The following is a 17377-nucleotide window of genomic DNA, read 5'->3' as shown; positions in this document are numbered from 1 at the left end:
ATTAATAATGGAAAGGAGGGTGATTTGTTCCAGGGGCCAAAGGGCGATGATGTCCGAGGGAAATCTGATGCCAAGACCTGGCCCCCTTCCCCCAGCACACAAAAGCGGCCCCGCGCAGGGTCAGTCAGTTGTGGCTCCTCGAACACTCGAGACTTTGGGGAACAGACCCGCAGTTACATTCGGTTTCATATGATGACGGGCGACGACAAAGTCATTGCTGGGTGCTTCCAACGACGGTCGATCTGGACGAACAAACCTTCACTGTGATCCTGGGCTGTGTTTGACATTGCGCCTCCATCCAATCATCCCCTCCTAGCAGATGAGTCCTCCTCAGAGGTACTCGTTCGTCAATGCGCGTCCCCAGACCAAGGCTGAGAAGCGGCAGACCCGGACTGCGATCCGCTCACACATCGGAAGATGGACGCAGGAGAATCAGCAGAAGGTCGAGAGTACTAACAAGAGTGCTGCGAGTGCGGGTGCAAGTTCAAAAAGCTCACCGGAATTATCGCGGACAGATTCGCTCTCCCCGGTTGAGTCGGCTCAGTCACAATCGCAGCGTCGTTCGCGGGTAAAAGTGGCAAGGCCTGGTGATACCGACAGTTCAAGCAGCGCAAGTAATTTCGATCAAGAAAGCACGAGCGACGATGTCGAAGATGACGCTGGACTTATCGTCACCGCCCCATCCCGCCTCCGCCAAGGGCTCTCTCCCGCCTCGGCCGGCGCTTCTCGTCCCTTTATTCACGTATTGGGATCCGGAGTGTTGGATCCCTTTCAGACCTATCCCTCAACCTTCCCTTCGTCGTTGATATCGCAATGTCATGAATACTGTAAGCTGACTGGTTCCCTTCTTGTCATTTTCGCCCGTGGAGGGGTGAACGCACAGTAGCTGACCGGTGCCTCACGCGGTGCCATAGCATTGCAGGTTGTTTGGCCCGGGTTGACGCCCCGGCCTCTAAGCGGCTCAGAATCAGCTGCCATCCAAGGCTGGTTTCCGATGGCGCTCAACGATACCATTGCGCTGCACTCGCTCTTGTTCGGGGCACTCAGCCACAAGAGACTGAACCTCTTAAAAGGCTCTGCCCAGCCGGATGACCCAGCCGTTGTCCAACTGGAAATGGATATGCGGCGGTGCGAGGCTGAGTCCATCTCCCTGATTAACAAAGCCCTGCGCGACCCCAACAATGCTATAACAGATGCAGTGATAGTTTCTGTCCTCGCGCTGGCGACAAACGCCTGGGACTTGACCCTTCAGCGCTTCCAAACCCAACCTGCAACTCAGCCGATATTTGATCCTTTATTGAAAAGCCTTCAGTGGCTGGACGTCTATGGACTCCTCAGCGCCCATCCTATCCATGCGGCTGGCCTCGTTCAGTTGATCGCACTGAGGGGTGGCTTAAAAAATATCCAGACCAATGGTCTGGCCGCCATCATATCCTAGTAAGCTGATCTTGGCTGTATGATTGACCTGTGGACTGCCGTAGCTGACCGGTTGATTCTCAATGCTAGCTCGGGAGTTATTCAGGCGAGCAGGACATTAACTCAACCCGTTTTTCCTTTTGTGCCGTTGACAGACGACGGTGATCGAACCGCCACGCTCTGGGGGATGCTGGGCACATGCCCAAATGAGCTTCGGGACGAGTTTACCTATAGTAGTCTGTTTGATCTGGGTCTCACGGCTGGGCTTGCCGTGGCGTGGGTTGCAATGCAGCGGTACGAACACGGCGTTGAAATGTTCGTCGACGGTGCACTTCCGGACCTGGACCTGGCGCGTTTGTGCGACCGGCGCAACCTCATCCAACACACTCTACTGTCTCTTCCCTCGCACACAGACTTACCATCAGCGGATCGACCCCGACCCATCTACGAACCGACCCGCCTTGCCCTCCTGATATACTCCCTCACGGTGATCTTCCCCCTCCCACCGCAGACCGCCCCAATCACCGTCTTAGCTCGACAGCTCAAATCCGCACTCCGAGAGTCCGACATGCGCTCTGGCTGGTCATCATCCCACCAAGCCCAGCGTCTTCTGATGTGGATTCTAGTCATCGGTGGTGCCGCAGCCCGAGACGTAGCGGAAGAGCGGCTATGGTTCATTGCTGCGCTGGGAAGGCTGTCTGCGCAACTCGGGATCAAGAAGTTTGAAGATCTGAAGAAAAACGTTTTGAAGCGCATCTTGTGGCTGGACCGGGCATGCGACGCCGCAGGGAAAACCCTGTGGGCGGAGATTTTGGACCTTGGTGGTTGATGGGCAGCGAGAAGGAGGAAGAAGCCACAGAATTCGTGATAAGAGGACTCCTCGTCCAGATATCCTCCGGTCCTTGGAGCCTTGCCCAATAATCTTCTGGGATCCAACGATGAATGAAGTTAGAATAAGCTGTTGCATTGCCCATGGGCGTAAATCTTGCAGCGATCGTTGCCGCCAGGTGCTAGGGGCAAAGCGTCAATTACTCTTTACAGGCGTCGCCGCAAGTCGCCTGACAAATCAAACGTGGCGGTGTACGAACCGGACAATGATATGGGTTCTTTTGCTGTGACCCATGCAGCTCGTGGCCTGCACCCACGGCACAGAAGAACTGCAACGCTGATAGGCACCGAAAAGAGCGACCACCATATGTGGTTGTAACCCGATTGGGGTTCGGACGACTGGCTTAGGGTGTCGCGGGTTACTTCCACATTGAGATAGACGGGCTTCGAGATGGGGTGTAGCCCCGGTGACGCGGTAGGCAATGGGCATCACACAAAAGACGAATCGCCTGCCCCAGCCCTCGCCTTGTCGGAGAGCAAGTCCGTCGCAACCTGTTCTGTGCGGTGAGAAGCCAGGCTACCGTGGCTTAGTTAAGGAAACCAGCCTTGCTGACTGGCATGTTTTTCGCGATTGACCCCGGATCTCGGTTCAACCTGCGCAACCACGGCGTTTCTCCTCCCTACGAGTACGAGTAACAACCCAAACAAGCGCGAACCCCCAGACGATGAGTCGAGTCTCATGTTAGCCGAATCGGGCATGTATCGAACACCCAACACCCTTGCTCGGTTCCGACGTACGCGGTGGTGTTTTCCTCTTGCGACCGCGTGGTAGCTGGCTGCGCCATTAGCACACGCACGCCACCACATCAGCATGAACCATCACGCGCGATCTCGGGACACCCCAATGTCATCTGAAACTTGGAATGGCCTTTTGCCTATGGGCGAGGCCGGGCCGTCGCCGGTGGTGGCGATATATAAAGCCCAACACCCCCGGCATGCACGTCATCAGCCGTGTCGCCAAACGAGCTCCGTATTCGAACCATTCGCGCCCAGAGTCACTTCGGTGTGGGACATAAAGAATTCGGTGCATAATGTATTTCTCACTGGATCCATCTGCACAGGTCGAGGCCCAAGGCTTTCCAAGGCCGGTTCCTGCCATGGACATGAGCAGCTCAAGGCTGGGCAGTGGCTTCGGCCAAGGCTCGCATGGCGTGGCTGCGATACCTTGGAGCGATGACGAGAACAGTATGCACGTTGTCCTGGCTCCACAGAGTCTGGACCAAGCATTTGATGCTCTCGAGACGGTGTGGAAGTCCTGTGCTCCTAGCCATGCCGTTGGGTCATTGTGCTAACTCACGCTCAACGTCCACAGACGTGGACTGAGCCCGATTGGCGTGGGATTCCTACATCCACCGTTCCTCCACCGAGTGCAACCCTTCAGGGATCATCTCCAAGGTCGGTCAACAGGAGTGGGTCAGGGTCGGCGGTACCTTCGGCTCTTCCTAGTGACAAAGCCACTGAGGAGTTGAAGGCTCGGGCAAAGTTGGTATGTCTAGAAGCAAACACGAAACACATGGCAATAGTCAACGCTGACCATGAATTCATCCGTTGCTCCAGGAGCGCCGTCGAGCTCAAAATCGTGTATCGCAGCAAGCATTCCGTGCGCGCAAAGAAAGCCACATAAAGGCCCTTGAGAAACAGCTTGAGGCGTTGAAGAACGAACACGAAAGAATGCTCAAGGATTTTGCACGGAGACAGGCCGAAATTGATCGATTGAAGGCTAGAATTGCAGAGCTCGGTGTTGAGATATGTATTTTCTCAGGTGCCCCTGCAGATTCCGAAGATACAGCATATCTCAGTCATGAATCATTTACGGGATAAGGTTTGATATTAACCCTTTATGTTGAAACAGGGCCGAGGTCTGACGGATGTATAGAACCACGGAGAGGCGAGCGGATCCCTGACGTCGAGACAACAAGAGTGCGGATGAACAACGCCCTGTGCTGGAGAGCATTTCGCTAGGGGATCCTTTCGATGCAGGGTAATGAGGCCCCTGTCCGTGTTACCGTAAACTCCATCTTCTACGGACCATCCGCTGCTTTCAGAGTGATGCTGGTGCACATGCGAATGAATATGGAGCTCAAGGTCTGTCTCTCGGTACCCTTTGCTAGTCGAGCTAGCTGAAGAATCGAATACCGTCAAAGGCCAACCACCAATAGTTCAGCCTGTTCTTCATTGGCGAGCCGGACCAAGCCATGGACGACGCACAAGACTTGTTTGGGAGCAAGACTGCCGTGAACTTCCTGAAAGGGGAGAAACGTTGCGAGGGCCAGACGCCGGAGTTAGGAGATAGTGGCTGTCCTTTTGCCCAATGTCGACTTCGTGCCTTGTCAGCAGTGCACTTCAAGAGGAGCAGGGACAGGAGATCAATGCACAAATAATGGCAATGACCCAGACCGGACAAGCACAGAGGAGCATTTCCAGATTCATTTGTCAAGATTGCCTGTGCCTGATAAGCCAAGATGACTGCAGTGACGCACCCAGAATACAACAAGGATACCGAAGCCTTGGACGTTGCGAAAGCATTCCCTGAAGCTATTCGAGGCAAAACCATCCTCGTCACTGGAGTGAACCGCAAAGGCATTGGCTTTACCACTGCCCAAGCTTTCGCTTCTCAGTCTCCAGCTCATCTTGTCATCGCTGGCCGCAATATCTCTAAGCTTGAGGAGTGTCTCAATGAGCTCAAACAACAATGGCCGGATGTCGACTATCGTCTGCTGCTACTCGACCTGTCCAGTCAGAAAGCTGTTCGTTCAGCAGCCAAGGAAGTCCTCTCGTGGAGCGATGTGCCAGATATCAATGTTGTGGTGAACAACGCTGCCATCGGTGGCGTACCGGAGCGCATCATCAACGAAGACGGGATTGAGCTTAATTTCGCCACAAACCATATCGGACACTTCCTGTTCACTTGCCTCATCATGCCAAAGCTCCTTGAATCAGCGAAGACCAATCCACAAGGAGCAACACGTGTGGTCAATGTCAGTTCCGGTGCAGCTGAGTACAATGGCATTCGATGGACCGACGTCAATTTCGACAAGAAGTCCACTGATCTTCCGGAGGAAGAACGCCCGAACTACACGATCCTCAAGCTGTGGGGAATCCACAATGGGCCAGATATGTCTTACATCCCGTTGGAGGCATATATCCAGAGTAAAGCGGCGAATGTACTTTTTGGTATAGGACTTACAAAAAGGTTGCACGAAACCTATGGCATATTGAGTGTTGGCGTCCACCCTGGGGTGATCGCAACAGAGCTGTCGAGGAATTCGTCGAAAGAACAGAGGGACGCTATTGCAGCGAGAGCTGAGAGAGGGGAGTTCACCTACAAAACACTTGGTGCAGGGGCTGCCACAAGCCTGGTTGCTGCGGTGGATCCCAGACTTGGCCCCAGCGAGATCAGAGACGGCAAAGGGGGATGGGGTGCATATCTCAAGGACTGTCAAATCTCGCACGATGGGCATCCTCGAGCAATATCTGGCGAAGAGGCTGACAAGCTGTGGAAGCTGTCGGAAGACCTTGTCGGGGAAACATTTTCCTGGTGATGGCTGTGACGGCGACATAATTGAAAAGAAGATATTTTCCAGCAATATATACCACCGGATTTCCTATGAAGTAACGAACGTTTACTTGTTCTTGGTATATGTCGTGTCGAACATGTGGTCACGGGTGAAGGCAGTCCAGCTGGACTTCGCGGTAAAAGCGGCGGAATTTTCCACGCGAAAAAGGCGACAGCGGCTTCGAACATTTTCGTCGCTGGCTTTTCCCCTTCATCTCTGGTTCGTTCTGCCGTCAAGTAAATGCGCAAGACAGCCCTATTCACGCCGCTATTTTCTTCAAGGCTGTTGAAATTCCCGTCGTGGGTCCGCTTATTGAATAGACTCGCCAACGCTTCACCTCCCGCGTACTTTCTCCAAGAGTTTCATCACCGTGGCTCCGGACGGTCCAAGTTGAATTGCACTTCAGAAAATGCAGCAGCCATTAGCCACGTTGGTTCATCATTGAGATCCGCTGGGACGAGAAGGAAAATGTCGGAAGCTGAAGACGAGAAGAACAGAGGCGTCAGGATCGCTGTCGAGGGTTGCGTGAGTTGTCGTGGAGTTGGGGTTTGGTGTTGGCTCGCTAATATTCTGATCTAGGGCCATGGGACACTCCATGCCATCTACGCTTCGGTAGAAGAGGCTTGTCGCGTAAAAGGCTGGGATGGTGTTGACTTGCTGATAATCGGCGGTGATTTTCAGGTCAGTAGTCCTACGCGTGTATCTTCCACAAAACTGATGGACTTTAGGCAGTAAGGAACCAACATGACCTCAATGTCACGTCCATGCCCATCAAGTACAGACGCATGGCGGACTTCCATGAATACTACAGTGGTGCCCGAACTGCCCCATACCTCACCATCTTCATCGGCGGAAACCATGAAGCAAGCAACCATCTCTTTGAACTCTATCACGGTGGATGGGTCGCCCCGAACATCTACTATCTCGGGGCTGCCAATGTCATTCGATTAGGGCCTCTCAGAATCGCCGGGCTGACGGGCATCTGGAAAGGATATGACTATCGCAAACCCCATTTCGAGCGTCTCCCCTACAATCAAGAGGACATGAACACTATCTATCATGTTCGAGAGCTGGATGTCCGGAAGCTCTTGTCTCTCCGATCGCAGGTTGATATTGGTCTCTCCCATGACTGGCCACAAGGTGTGGAATACCATGGAGACTACAAATGGCTCTTCCGGAAAAGACGCGACTTCGAGACCGATTCATCTGCTGGGAAGTTGGGGAGCGTGGCTGCTAGGCAGTGTTTAGATCGGCTGCGGCCGCCCTATTGGTTCTCTGCACATCTCCACACCAAATTTGCCGCCATGTTCTCACACGACGAAGAGGACACAAATCCGACCGCTGGCAGACGTAGTAATGTCACCCCACGGCCGGAAGATCGTCAGCAAGTGTCAGCATGGCATGATTTTTCTCAGCAAGCGGACGCTGAAGAAAGAGACAGAATTTCAGAGGACCAGGAACTGGAACGGCTACAAGAAGACAAGACAGATACCTCGTCTGGTCCACAATACTCATACGATGAGACGTTTAACAGAATTGACAGGGGGGCAGGCCTCGAGCGTACGGTGGTGTCGACAACTCGAAGCCGGGTCAACTCAGAGGAGGCGGATCCAATCCCCAATCTCGACGGCTGCTTCTGCTCAAGACCGACTAAGCGGCAACGCCTAGAAAGTGGGCCGTCGAACCCTCCCCACGACGTGACTAACAGCGAACTTCGACCAGGCACGTCTGGAGATCAGTTGGATGGTGCCAATGCTAGCTTGTTTGGACCACCAAAACCCGCGGTGGCCAACCCAGATGCTATCGATATTGACATGAGCGACGACGACGAGACTACGGCAGCAGCCAGCGAAGATACCGCTACACCTCGAAGCAAACCCCTCCAAATCTCTGGCGAGACAGCCAGATCCAGAGACAGTGATGACATAAAGAACCCGGATGTTTCGCAGAGTCTATCGGAAGAGAGCGAGGACGGTGGTGTCAAGCTGCATCCACAGGCCTCTTCCTTCACCCCGATGCCCAGTATTTCTTCCCTGCAACACGAAGCAAATCGCTCTCAAGGTTCGCCTGGCCCTTCCAGGATGTCTTCTGAGCCGGAACTGAATCCACGTGCCCAACTATTCGACCCGCAGCCACTTCCCGACCGAAGTACTGGAGGTATCTCAGAACGCTCGCACGCTGAACCAGTATTAGAGAAGGAGTCGCAAGTTGTGGAAAGCAATGACGACGTGCCCCAGGAAATAAGAGATCAGCTAGCGGCTTTATCACAAAATTTCGTCAAGAAAGAACCTCTTGAAGTCTCCCCATCACTGCCATTCCCAGAAGATATCACCAACAGAACAACCAACTTCCTCGCCCTCGGCAAATGCGAGATGTACCAGGAATTTCTCCAGCTTCTCGAGATCCAATCAATGACTTCTCCCGACGAGGAGCTCCACCGTCCTCTCAAACTTTTCTACGACCCCGAATGGCTCGCGATCCAGCGGGTATTTGCCCCTGAGCTTCAACTTGGCGGTACCCCAAAGGACAAAGTTCCTCCACACCGTGGGGAGTCGTACTACCGTGACCGAATTGTAAAAGAGCAGGAATGGGTCACCGAGCATGTGGTCAAGGCTGGCAGGCTGCAGATCCCCGAGAACTTCAGCGTGACAGCGCCGGTCTATGACCCAAGTCTCCAAGTTGCACCGGACGAGATGCCCCGCGAGATGACAAATCCGCAGACGAGCGCGTACTGCGCGTTGATCGGGATTGACAACAAATTCGACATCAGCGAAGAAGAGAGAGAATCCAGGATGCAGCAGGGCCCGAGACCCGAGAACGCCGACTTCCAGGCGTATCATAACCGATCCCGTCAACAAGGTCAGGGTGGTGGAAGAGGTCGTGGAAATCATCGCGGCGGTGGCTGGAGGGGCGGTGGACGAGGAGGCAACAGAGGACGAGGTAGAGGACGGCGGTTTTAGAAAGCGATGCGATGACGGTTTGGTGCTGGCAGGAAGAGGCTTTTCACCTCGTCGGCGACCTTTGTTCTGGGCGTGAATGGCCATCAAGGTCATAATTTGGCGATCCACGGCGTGACAGAGCGTGGCAGTGTACGGTGAAGGGATTTCATGTACAACAGACAAATACTTCAAAATTGATACCCAAGAGAAGGCGGCAGGGGATCCATCTTTACACACAAGAACAGGGTCGCAAGGCATGAAAAAGTGAACGTTTCCGGACTTATTTATATCGCAAAGGAGCTTCCTATTCGTCGAGTCTTGTAGCCCGAGACCAGTGCTCTCTTCCTTTGTGGCCACAATCTACGGAGGATGGGGACTGTTGATTGTATAGTATCCATTCATGTTTTCATTCCACAGCAATGTCAACGGCGCCCGTGGCAGCAGCGCGCTTTCCAGCTCTCGCACCGGGGGCGACAGCGGCCGTCTTATCAACCTTCTCCAGCCTGCGCAAGAACTGCTTCTTCCACGCCTCGAACTCGCGTGTCCGCTCTGCGCTCAAGAGGTCCAGGGCGTCTTGCATCATGGTCGCCAAGCCCGGGAGCAAGACGCCTTCGGGATCATCCTCGTCGTCCATTCCCTTCTGGCCCGTCTTCCCTCGCGCGGGATCTGGTTGAGCCTTGCGTCTGCTCCGACCCGACAGAATCGGATCCTCGTCTTCATCGTCATCGCCATCCTCGCCATCAAACCGACCGTCAAGGCTTCCCTCTCCCTCTTCGTCGCCACCACCAGGATTTCCAACGCCGTCGACAGTCGGGTCAAAGTGGAATACCTTCTCCGGGACGCTGGTCCACCAGTCCTGGCCCCGACAGTAGCCCTCGCGGTTGATCCGCCTGATCCACTCCTCCACGCCCTTCGTCCCGGGCCGATACCCGAGGACTTCTACCGCCCTCGCGCACGTAGACTTGTACACCGACGTTGTCATCTTGGCCGTTTGCATGCGCGTCAATGTCATGAGATAGAGAGCTGTCAAGAGACCCGTCACGGTCTCCTGGAAGGAATCTTCATCTGGTGCTGCCCCGTCCTCGTCCGGCGGCCACAGGGCACTGAGTTTCAGGACGACGCAGGTACCGGTGTAGACGTGCGGGGCGAGCAGAGGCGTTGAGAAATTCCTGCAGAGTTTGCGGATCGAGGGCATCGTGGAAGACGGTGCTTCGCCGTCATTGTCGCCCTCGTCTCTCCTCTTCGCGCTAGCTTTGATCTTTCCCAGAAATTCGTTCCGTCGTGTAGATTTCGACGGCGTGGCCGGCCCACTCTCCGCTGCAGTCGGCTTCAGTGCCCCGTCCGCCGTCCGCTTCCTCTTTCCGGGGGTCGACGTGGGCGTGGTCGTGGTCGTGGTCGTGGCAACGCCATCCTCATCCAACACCCTCTCCAAAAAGGTCACCAACTTCTTATACACGGCCGGCTTGCACGGTGCCCCTCCCGTCTTGACCGCCGGCAACCGGCACTTCACCCTGAGCCTAGCGCACGCGATCTCGCAGCATGCGTAGGCCCGGGCGATCTCCTCGTCGGTTTTCAGGTGCGAGGCTCGCTGGCGGGACTGCGCGAGGAGGGATTCGCAGAGGTGGACGAGCGGGGCAGGGAGTTTGGCCGCATGGGTTGGGAGCAGGCTGCTGAGGGATTGTTGGATGGCCGAGGAGGGAGGCATCTTGGTCGTGAACGGGGGGGTTACATATAGAGAGAGCGTGGAGAGAAAAGAGGTGCAGTGATAGAGAGCAAATTGCTTAGTTTGGTCAATGAGTCGGGGCTTTTTTACATTGGCGAGCAAGCGCCGATTAAAAAAGACGTCACAACTTTTGGAGACGCGTCGAGGCCCTTTTCGCGCGCGTCTGAGGAGCGGAAAACGCACCGCTCGCTACATTTCGGCATCTGAGATCCATTCACGACTCTGTTCTTACACCGAAACGCAGCTCATCATCTTTTGATCGATGTTTCCCCGCTCTCAGTGCTACCGCCTCGGACCCAGCTACCTTGGGCCACTAGGCTGTTCACTGAAAATGCGACAAAGCCCCAATAGACCCTACCTCTAGCCTAAGGCGCGGCCCGTTGGCGAGGCCTGAGTCGCAGTGCACCATTGGGATTATGCTAACCACCACTTTTGAAAATCCATATCTTGTGCCAAACCGTCATGGCTCCTCAGAGCGCTCTGAAGACTGCCCCGAACACGTCCCCCGTCACTGCCGGAAGACCTCGAGCCGCCACTTGGGCAGGGACGTTGTCGGAACCTGGATAGACCAGACCTTCCCAGAACGGTTGCTGGCATGCGGTATCCCTACACACACGGTCGCGGGTCTTAGCTCGAGTTTCTCAGACACAGCAGGGCAATTCAGACCCAAGCAAAAAAGATGGAGGCAAAGTGATAAGGGTGTCTGAGGAGAGTTGGGTGTGTCGACAGCAGCGCATAAACCTACCGATAAAGGTCGACCTTAACTTCCTTATCAGGTCCGAGTGAAGCCCAGCCGCCATGTGACGTGATGATACCGCATTGATTGTAGGACGAGGGGTCGATTGCGGTCCAGAAACAAGTGCCTCCCCAGTGCGGATGTTGGCAGATGTAGATCTGGGGGATGACGGTTAGTGATATTCTAGGGATTTCCCGCGGTCCCCTCAAGCGCGTCAAATTGAAAATGCCGCCAACAGGACCTGGGACCAAGCTAAGGGATAGAGAGAACTTACACCGTTGGCGGCGCGATCGCTCAGTTCGCGTAGCGGATTGTCAGCATCGGTGGCGTTGAATTGGATTCCATTCTGCGGAGCAGCACCGTCCGCAACAGGTAGCATTGCATTAACGAAGCCAGCAGAGCCCAGCAAGCCGAGCAACAAGGCAACCAGCCAGAAGTGGCGTGAACTCATCGTTGCAGTCGAATAACTTGGAACAGCCCCTCGACTGCATGTGACAACAGGGTGAGGTAGTCTCTCTCAGGGAGGTCGTCGAGTCATCAACAACGAACAAGGAGCACGGTGTCGGCTTGTGAAAAGCAAACAATGAAAAAAGGGGAAGGAAAAAAGAACTCCAGCTGTTGACTTTGATGGTTTTCTGCACGCGCCACTGCAAACGTTGGGGAGAACAAAGACCCGCGCGAGGTAAAATCGTTGACAAGGAAAAGCAAGACAGTCACAGCGGCGTATGCTGAATGATTTGTGCATGACGGCTTAAGTGACTGTATATCAAGCTCCCTCCATCTATGGCATGTAGACACTCATCTCCAGCCCATTCGTGTAGGGCAAGGTCAAATTCCTGAACCCGCTGCTCGGGTCGCGCATGTACTCCAGCAGGTCCTTGTACTTGTCCGCCGAACCGATTGTGTTGTCCGCGATGACCACGGCGCCGCGTCGCATTCGAGGTTGACACAGTTTGAGGACGGGCAGCGCCATGCGAGCCCAGACTGCGCGTCGGTGAGGGTAGATGGTCAGTCTTCGCGCATGCACAACCAACAGTACCACAACAACGACGACAACAACGAACAGTCGCCACCAGCCGAGGAAGCTGAAATTGAGGTTCAAGGTGATCTCAAGGAAAGTGAGCCCGAGTCAAAGAAACAAAACTTACTGTCCAACAAAAGCACGTCGATCTCGGGCAGGTCTTGCTTGAGCGTCTCGAGGATATCGCCCTCGCGCAGCTGAATGCATCCCGTAATCTCGTCGCCGACCTCCTTCCAGTGCTCCCGCGCTTTGTCCGCCTTGGCCTTTTCGTACTCGGTCGCGATGACCACGCCTCCTTTCCCGTCTCCAGCCTTCTGGACATTCTCCGACACGGCGAGCGCAAGGTAGATGGTGCTGACGCCGAAGCTGGTCCCGGCCTCGACGACGGTTTTCGCCCCGACGGCCAGGCAGACCTGGTACACGAACTCGGCCTTATCGCGGTCCAGCGCGATGAACTTGTCCCGCATGTAGTTGTCGAACCCGTGCGCCTCGAGCTCCGCGGCCTGGATGGCGTCTTCCTGCACCCGCGAGGCCTGGTGCAGTCGCTCCAGCAAGGCCAAGACGTGCGGCGGAGCTCGCACCGGCGAGGGATACTGCACAGAAGCCATAGTCTCTTGAAAAAGAGAGGGATTTGGGGGGATGAAAATATAGAGCTAAACTGTCAGGGACGGGTATCTTGCAAAAGTGCTGGAGCGACTCAATGCCCGCCCGCCTTCTCTTCGACTACTTCTTCAATCTTCAGGCACCGAGTTTCGGAGGTTGACAAGGAGACTAAACTATTAGCTACATACGGATATTAGGCAATAGTTTAGGTAAAATCGAGGGACACAGTCAATATTATGCCTAGGTACTCCGTACTTTTGACTCATTCTGAAGACGAAGCGCGGCTGTCTTTCCGCGCCGGTGGATGAAGATGGAGGAGAGGGGGAGCCGACGTTCGCAGCCTTGTGTGGGGTGCATCGGCATCCAACTTCAGCCTCGTCGCCCACCAGACCTACAAATGCTCACAAAACCCCATAGTCTCGGGGACGACCTTGCTGGTACTCTGTCCTCAATCCATCCACGTGGGCTTCGCATGCCGTACTTCCTCTCCCGCTCTTCCCTTCCTTGGAGCCTCAATCATTCCACCAAGCCCATTGTATGCATCCAATGGCTGTCCCATTCCCAGCATCTCTCGAACAAATGCCTCTCGGATTGTTGGCGTTCTTCTCCCAGGTCATTTCGCATCATCGCGGAATAGTCAACAATATCAACCAAATTCGAAGAGGATATATTACCACGAATCGTTCGGGGACGACGTGGTGTAACTGCAGAAAGTATTCTGAAGGAGGTGACGCAACATCAGGTGACAGACCTTGGCAAGTGGGAAATAGGGAAAGGTTATATCAATGAGAGCGCGAGTACAGAGTGAGTCAATGTACTTGAGCGAAGATGATCCATCCAAATGTATGGGTATGACCGTGAACGAAGTTGACTACAAAGGAAAGGTATAGGAGTGTGTTTGTATAGACCGAGGATTCCCGTCGTGCTCTGTTGCGCTCTGTGCTCTGTCAACGGAGCAACACAGAGGGGGCCATTCGCGACACTCGGCTTTCTTTCCCTGATCCTCGTGTCTGCCAACCGCTGGCCGTTGTATCGATCTGCGTTGTACTCCGTATCCGACAGTTTCCGGAAAATCCACATCATGGACCACATGTTAACCCGAGCCTTTTCCATAATTTTCGGCTCCATAATCACATGCTTTTACGCTTGATGATGTTCATGGGAGATCCCCCGTGTCCCAACAAAGTCGCTCTTCATGTGTGAGTGTCTATGACTTATCTCAGGACTGGGGACCTGGACTTTAGACCTTTCTCTCAACCTAGAAGTTCAGGTCCTTTGAAAGTAACCAAGCTCAGCAACGACAATACGCCGACCAGGTGTAGTAAGCTAAAAAATCACTCTCAACATGATTGGAACCTCGACGTTCGACTATATCTGGGTCAAGTCATGGGTTGTCATATTACATTCCATTGCACCGATCTGTGTCGCCTACTGCGTCTCGATCTTGTGTCTGCCGACCTCTTGGCGACTTCCAGCCTTCTTTGAATATTGGGCATTAGCCGAGACTATCTTCTGTCTAATTTTCTATCTCTATCAAAGACGCCAGCTCCAGCGTCCGGCCTTACATCCTCCTGTTCCGTCACAAGAGGAGCGACAGAAACTCTTCCACCTCTGTCAAGAGAGCACACAGGATGTCGTCCGATACCTGTCAGGCTGGTTCTTCTATGCACCCCTGACCGCCGTCAAGCGCGAGAACGTCAAAGAGTTCTTTCGATGGGCCTTTCTCAACACGGACCTGAGCGATCCCACCTACGACGATGAAGTGGAGGAATATGTGAAGAGCATCGAACTTGGCACTGGGTTGAATTTCGAGGATGGGCGTGCCGATGTCAAGTGTCTACGGTTGACCTTGGATAAGGTCGATGCACTCCATCGAAGTCTAGTGTGGTACTCAGTAAGGTTCTCGTTCTGTTCTCGAATTGCTAGTGCTAACGTTCTGTTGTGCATCTTCATCGTCGACATCGTCACGCATGCCTACATGCGCTTCCACCACTTCCACCACTACCGTGCTTCAATCAGACACTTTTTCGACGTCTTCCCTCTGCGGCCGCAAACTCTCCTGACAACACACCGTGCTCCTGCCGAAAATCTGACGTACTGGTATCGCCCTCATACTTCTCGGACGGAGTTACCGATCCTGTTCCTCCACGGTATCGGAGTTGGCCTGTACCCTTATATGGAATACCTAAAAGAATTGAACCAGGGACGCCAGGCCGAGGACGGCGTCATTGGGATTCTTGCACTTGAGATCCTGCCCATCTCGTCTCGAATCACATCACCTTTGCTTCGTAAGCAAGAAATGTGCCAACAACTTCAAGCCACTTTACGGCACCATGGGTTCGAACGGTATATCTTGGTGTCACACTCGTACGTCTGCCCTCATCTAACTACTATCGAGATCCATTACTAATGTCGCCCTAAGATATGGCTCGGTAATCTCCACACATCTTTTGAAGACGCCCGACCTAGCAAGCATGATCGCGGCCGTTATTCTCGTCGACCCCATTTCTATCCTCCTACATCAACCAGACGTTGCCTATAATTTTGTAAGACAGCTTCCCAAACCTATTTTGGGAGAATGAACTGCATTGGCTGACATTGAAGCCAGATTATCCGAAGACCCAAGTTCGCCAACGAATGGCTTCTATGGTACTTTGGCTCGAAGGACGTGGGAGTAGCGCATACACTCTCCCGCACGTTCTTCTGGTCTGAGAACATTCTGTGGAAGGACGACCTCTTGAGCCATCCTGCCACTGTCTTCCTCAACGGCAAAGACTCAATTATTAACGCCCCACTCGTTTATGAGTATCTCCAAGCCACTCTTGGAGACGAGGAGGAACACACCAACCGCGTCAGCTTTCAGGGAGATGAGATCACGGCAGACTACAATTCTAAAAAGGCTGTGCCCGAAAAAGAACATAGTGGTGATGGCAGACTGAAGGTGGTGTGGTGCCCGGACCTCGATCACGGCGAGGTGTTCGATAAGCCGTCCCTGAGGAAACAGCTGGTGGAAGAGACTCTTGCGCGTGCGCGAGGTGACTTTTCCGTGCAACACAAGGGACGTTAGACGTTTAGATTTGGGGTGGCTTGAAGACCAGTTGGAACTTAATGGCTGTCATGGACGATTGTATCTTAATTCATTGTTCAACCACCGTCCCATAAGAGACCCTCGACTTCTAGCCTTCGTGCAAGGCATGCTGGATTCCCTCATCTGCTTAACCGAACCCTACTGTGGTTCGCTCCTGCTTTGTCCCTAGTCCCGCGCCGGATTCGAGATCGAGGACGGCTTAGACCACTCGGATGGCTGGTGTCGCCGTGGTCCAACGTTAATCAATGCCCTAGGTCGAGCGGTTCACCTGGTCTTCGACCCAATGGTAGAAATACCTCGGGGACTGGCGTGCATGCGGATGGGACAGTGGGCTGGCCGCGAGACGCATAGCCTCTGTCTGCGAAAGTTGTTCATTGCGCGAGGTCTGAGGAATGGCAGGGCATGCTCCGGTAGGATTGGCCGTGGAGCCAAAATGCCCGAAATTACATCCAGGCTGAAGGCAGGCGAAATGGATTCCGCCAATTCTGCCCAGGAAAGGCAGTGGAGCGACCACACCAGAGCACGCCGGAAGGAAAGGCAGACCCACACTGCACCGGGTTCCTAGAGCGTGAGTGAGTGAGAGTGTGTGAGAGAGTATGTGAAAGAGTATGTGAGAGAGAGGGACTGGTTCATGCGGATTGGCTGTCCGTAGCCAGGAACCCAGGTAAGGAGCAAGACGGCTTCGCACCGGACATAGAGGGACTCGGGATTGCTGTCCTGAAAAGATGCCTGTCTCGAAGGGAAGTATGGGAGGACGGCAGCATAGGGGAAACAAGAGGTCGACTTGGCCGATAATTGGCCAAACTCCGCCCACTACACCACTCAGCAAGGGAGCCCAGTCGGGCGGGAACTGTTCACAGGGTGCGTCAATGCTATTTAGGGGCCGCGCTCCCCAACTTGTCTACGACTGAAGTCTGCTTCTCCAGCCTCTCATGTCTTCAAAACGCTGAAGCAAAGTCTTCGTTCATCACACAATCATCCCCGTGTGACACGCAAGATACCACCAACGTCGGGATTTACATCACCAATGTAACAATATCCAACCAAGCAGGATATCGATGGCAATGTGCAGCGACTTCCTCCCGTGCACTGATCGGTTTATGCCTGGTTCTGCGGCCATCGAGATTCACAAGACTTGTGAAACTTCCAGCGCCCAACGACCCACTAGATCCCACATTCCCATCCCCGTGTCCGTGTTCCTATTCACCCCCTTTCCTCCTTCACACCCCGACATGGAGAGGTCGTGGATGAGTACCTTCGAACTGTCGCACGGGGAACAGTCCGACCGAGAACTCGCTGCCCAGAGCAACAAGGCCATGTGCGAGCTCGAGGAGAATGACGACGTCTTCATCTGCATAGCGCACGACGCGTCACTCCTCAAGACCCTCCCTCTTCTCAACACGGAC

The 17377-nt window shown here is 54.1% G+C and overlaps 6 protein-coding genes across 6 annotated transcripts; 4 read left to right on the top strand and 2 right to left on the bottom strand.

Moving 5' to 3' along the window:
* Nucleotides 1-173: 173 nt before the first annotated feature.
* On the top strand, nucleotides 174-2395 carry PV07_00867 (uncharacterized protein). Its single transcript, XM_016387355.1, has 3 exons — nucleotides 174-827; nucleotides 915-1437; nucleotides 1507-2395. Exons 1-3 carry the CDS (start codon nucleotides 320-322, stop codon nucleotides 2243-2245), a joined length of 1770 nt encoding a protein of 589 aa, XP_016254283.1. The 5' UTR covers nucleotides 174-319; the 3' UTR covers nucleotides 2246-2395.
* Nucleotides 2396-4382: 1987 nt separating this feature from the next.
* On the top strand, nucleotides 4383-5846 carry PV07_00866 (uncharacterized protein; the record flags this gene model as incomplete). Its single annotated transcript, XM_016387354.1, has 1 exon — nucleotides 4383-5846. The coding sequence occupies exon 1, from the start codon at nucleotides 4767-4769 to the stop codon at nucleotides 5844-5846; it is 1080 nt and encodes a 359-aa protein (XP_016254282.1). The 5' UTR covers nucleotides 4383-4766.
* A 244-nt stretch (nucleotides 5847-6090) lies between these two features.
* PV07_00865 (uncharacterized protein) lies at nucleotides 6091-9113 on the top strand. Its single transcript, XM_016387353.1, has 3 exons — nucleotides 6091-6386; nucleotides 6441-6542; nucleotides 6590-9113. The coding sequence occupies exons 1-3, from the start codon at nucleotides 6102-6104 to the stop codon at nucleotides 8819-8821; spliced, it is 2619 nt and encodes an 872-aa protein (XP_016254281.1). The 5' UTR covers nucleotides 6091-6101; the 3' UTR covers nucleotides 8822-9113.
* Nucleotides 9060-10588, bottom strand: PV07_00864 (uncharacterized protein). Its single transcript, XM_016387352.1, has one exon. It carries the CDS (start codon nucleotides 10503-10505, stop codon nucleotides 9207-9209), a length of 1299 nt encoding a protein of 432 aa, XP_016254280.1. The 5' UTR covers nucleotides 10506-10588; the 3' UTR covers nucleotides 9060-9206.
* A 1299-nt stretch (nucleotides 10589-11887) lies between these two features.
* On the bottom strand, nucleotides 11888-13114 carry PV07_00863 (uncharacterized protein). Its single transcript, XM_016387351.1, has 2 exons — nucleotides 12408-13114; nucleotides 11888-12243 (listed from the first exon to the last, which is right to left on the bottom strand). Exons 1-2 carry the CDS (start codon nucleotides 12886-12888, stop codon nucleotides 12041-12043), a joined length of 684 nt encoding a protein of 227 aa, XP_016254279.1. The 5' UTR covers nucleotides 12889-13114; the 3' UTR covers nucleotides 11888-12040.
* An 866-nt stretch (nucleotides 13115-13980) lies between these two features.
* On the top strand, nucleotides 13981-16078 carry PV07_00862 (uncharacterized protein). Its single transcript, XM_016387350.1, has 3 exons — nucleotides 13981-15250; nucleotides 15306-15429; nucleotides 15492-16078. Exons 1-3 carry the CDS (start codon nucleotides 14229-14231, stop codon nucleotides 15948-15950), a joined length of 1605 nt encoding a protein of 534 aa, XP_016254278.1. The 5' UTR covers nucleotides 13981-14228; the 3' UTR covers nucleotides 15951-16078.
* Nucleotides 16079-17377: the final 1299 nt, after the last annotated feature.

Source organism: Cladophialophora immunda (assembly GCF_000835495.1).
Source record: "Cladophialophora immunda strain CBS 83496 unplaced genomic scaffold supercont1.1, whole genome shotgun sequence".
Lineage (NCBI taxonomy): Eukaryota > Fungi > Ascomycota > Eurotiomycetes > Chaetothyriales > Herpotrichiellaceae > Cladophialophora > Cladophialophora immunda.
The sequence above is the reverse complement of the archived record's forward strand: the minus strand, read 5'-3'. Positions and strand labels throughout refer to the sequence as shown.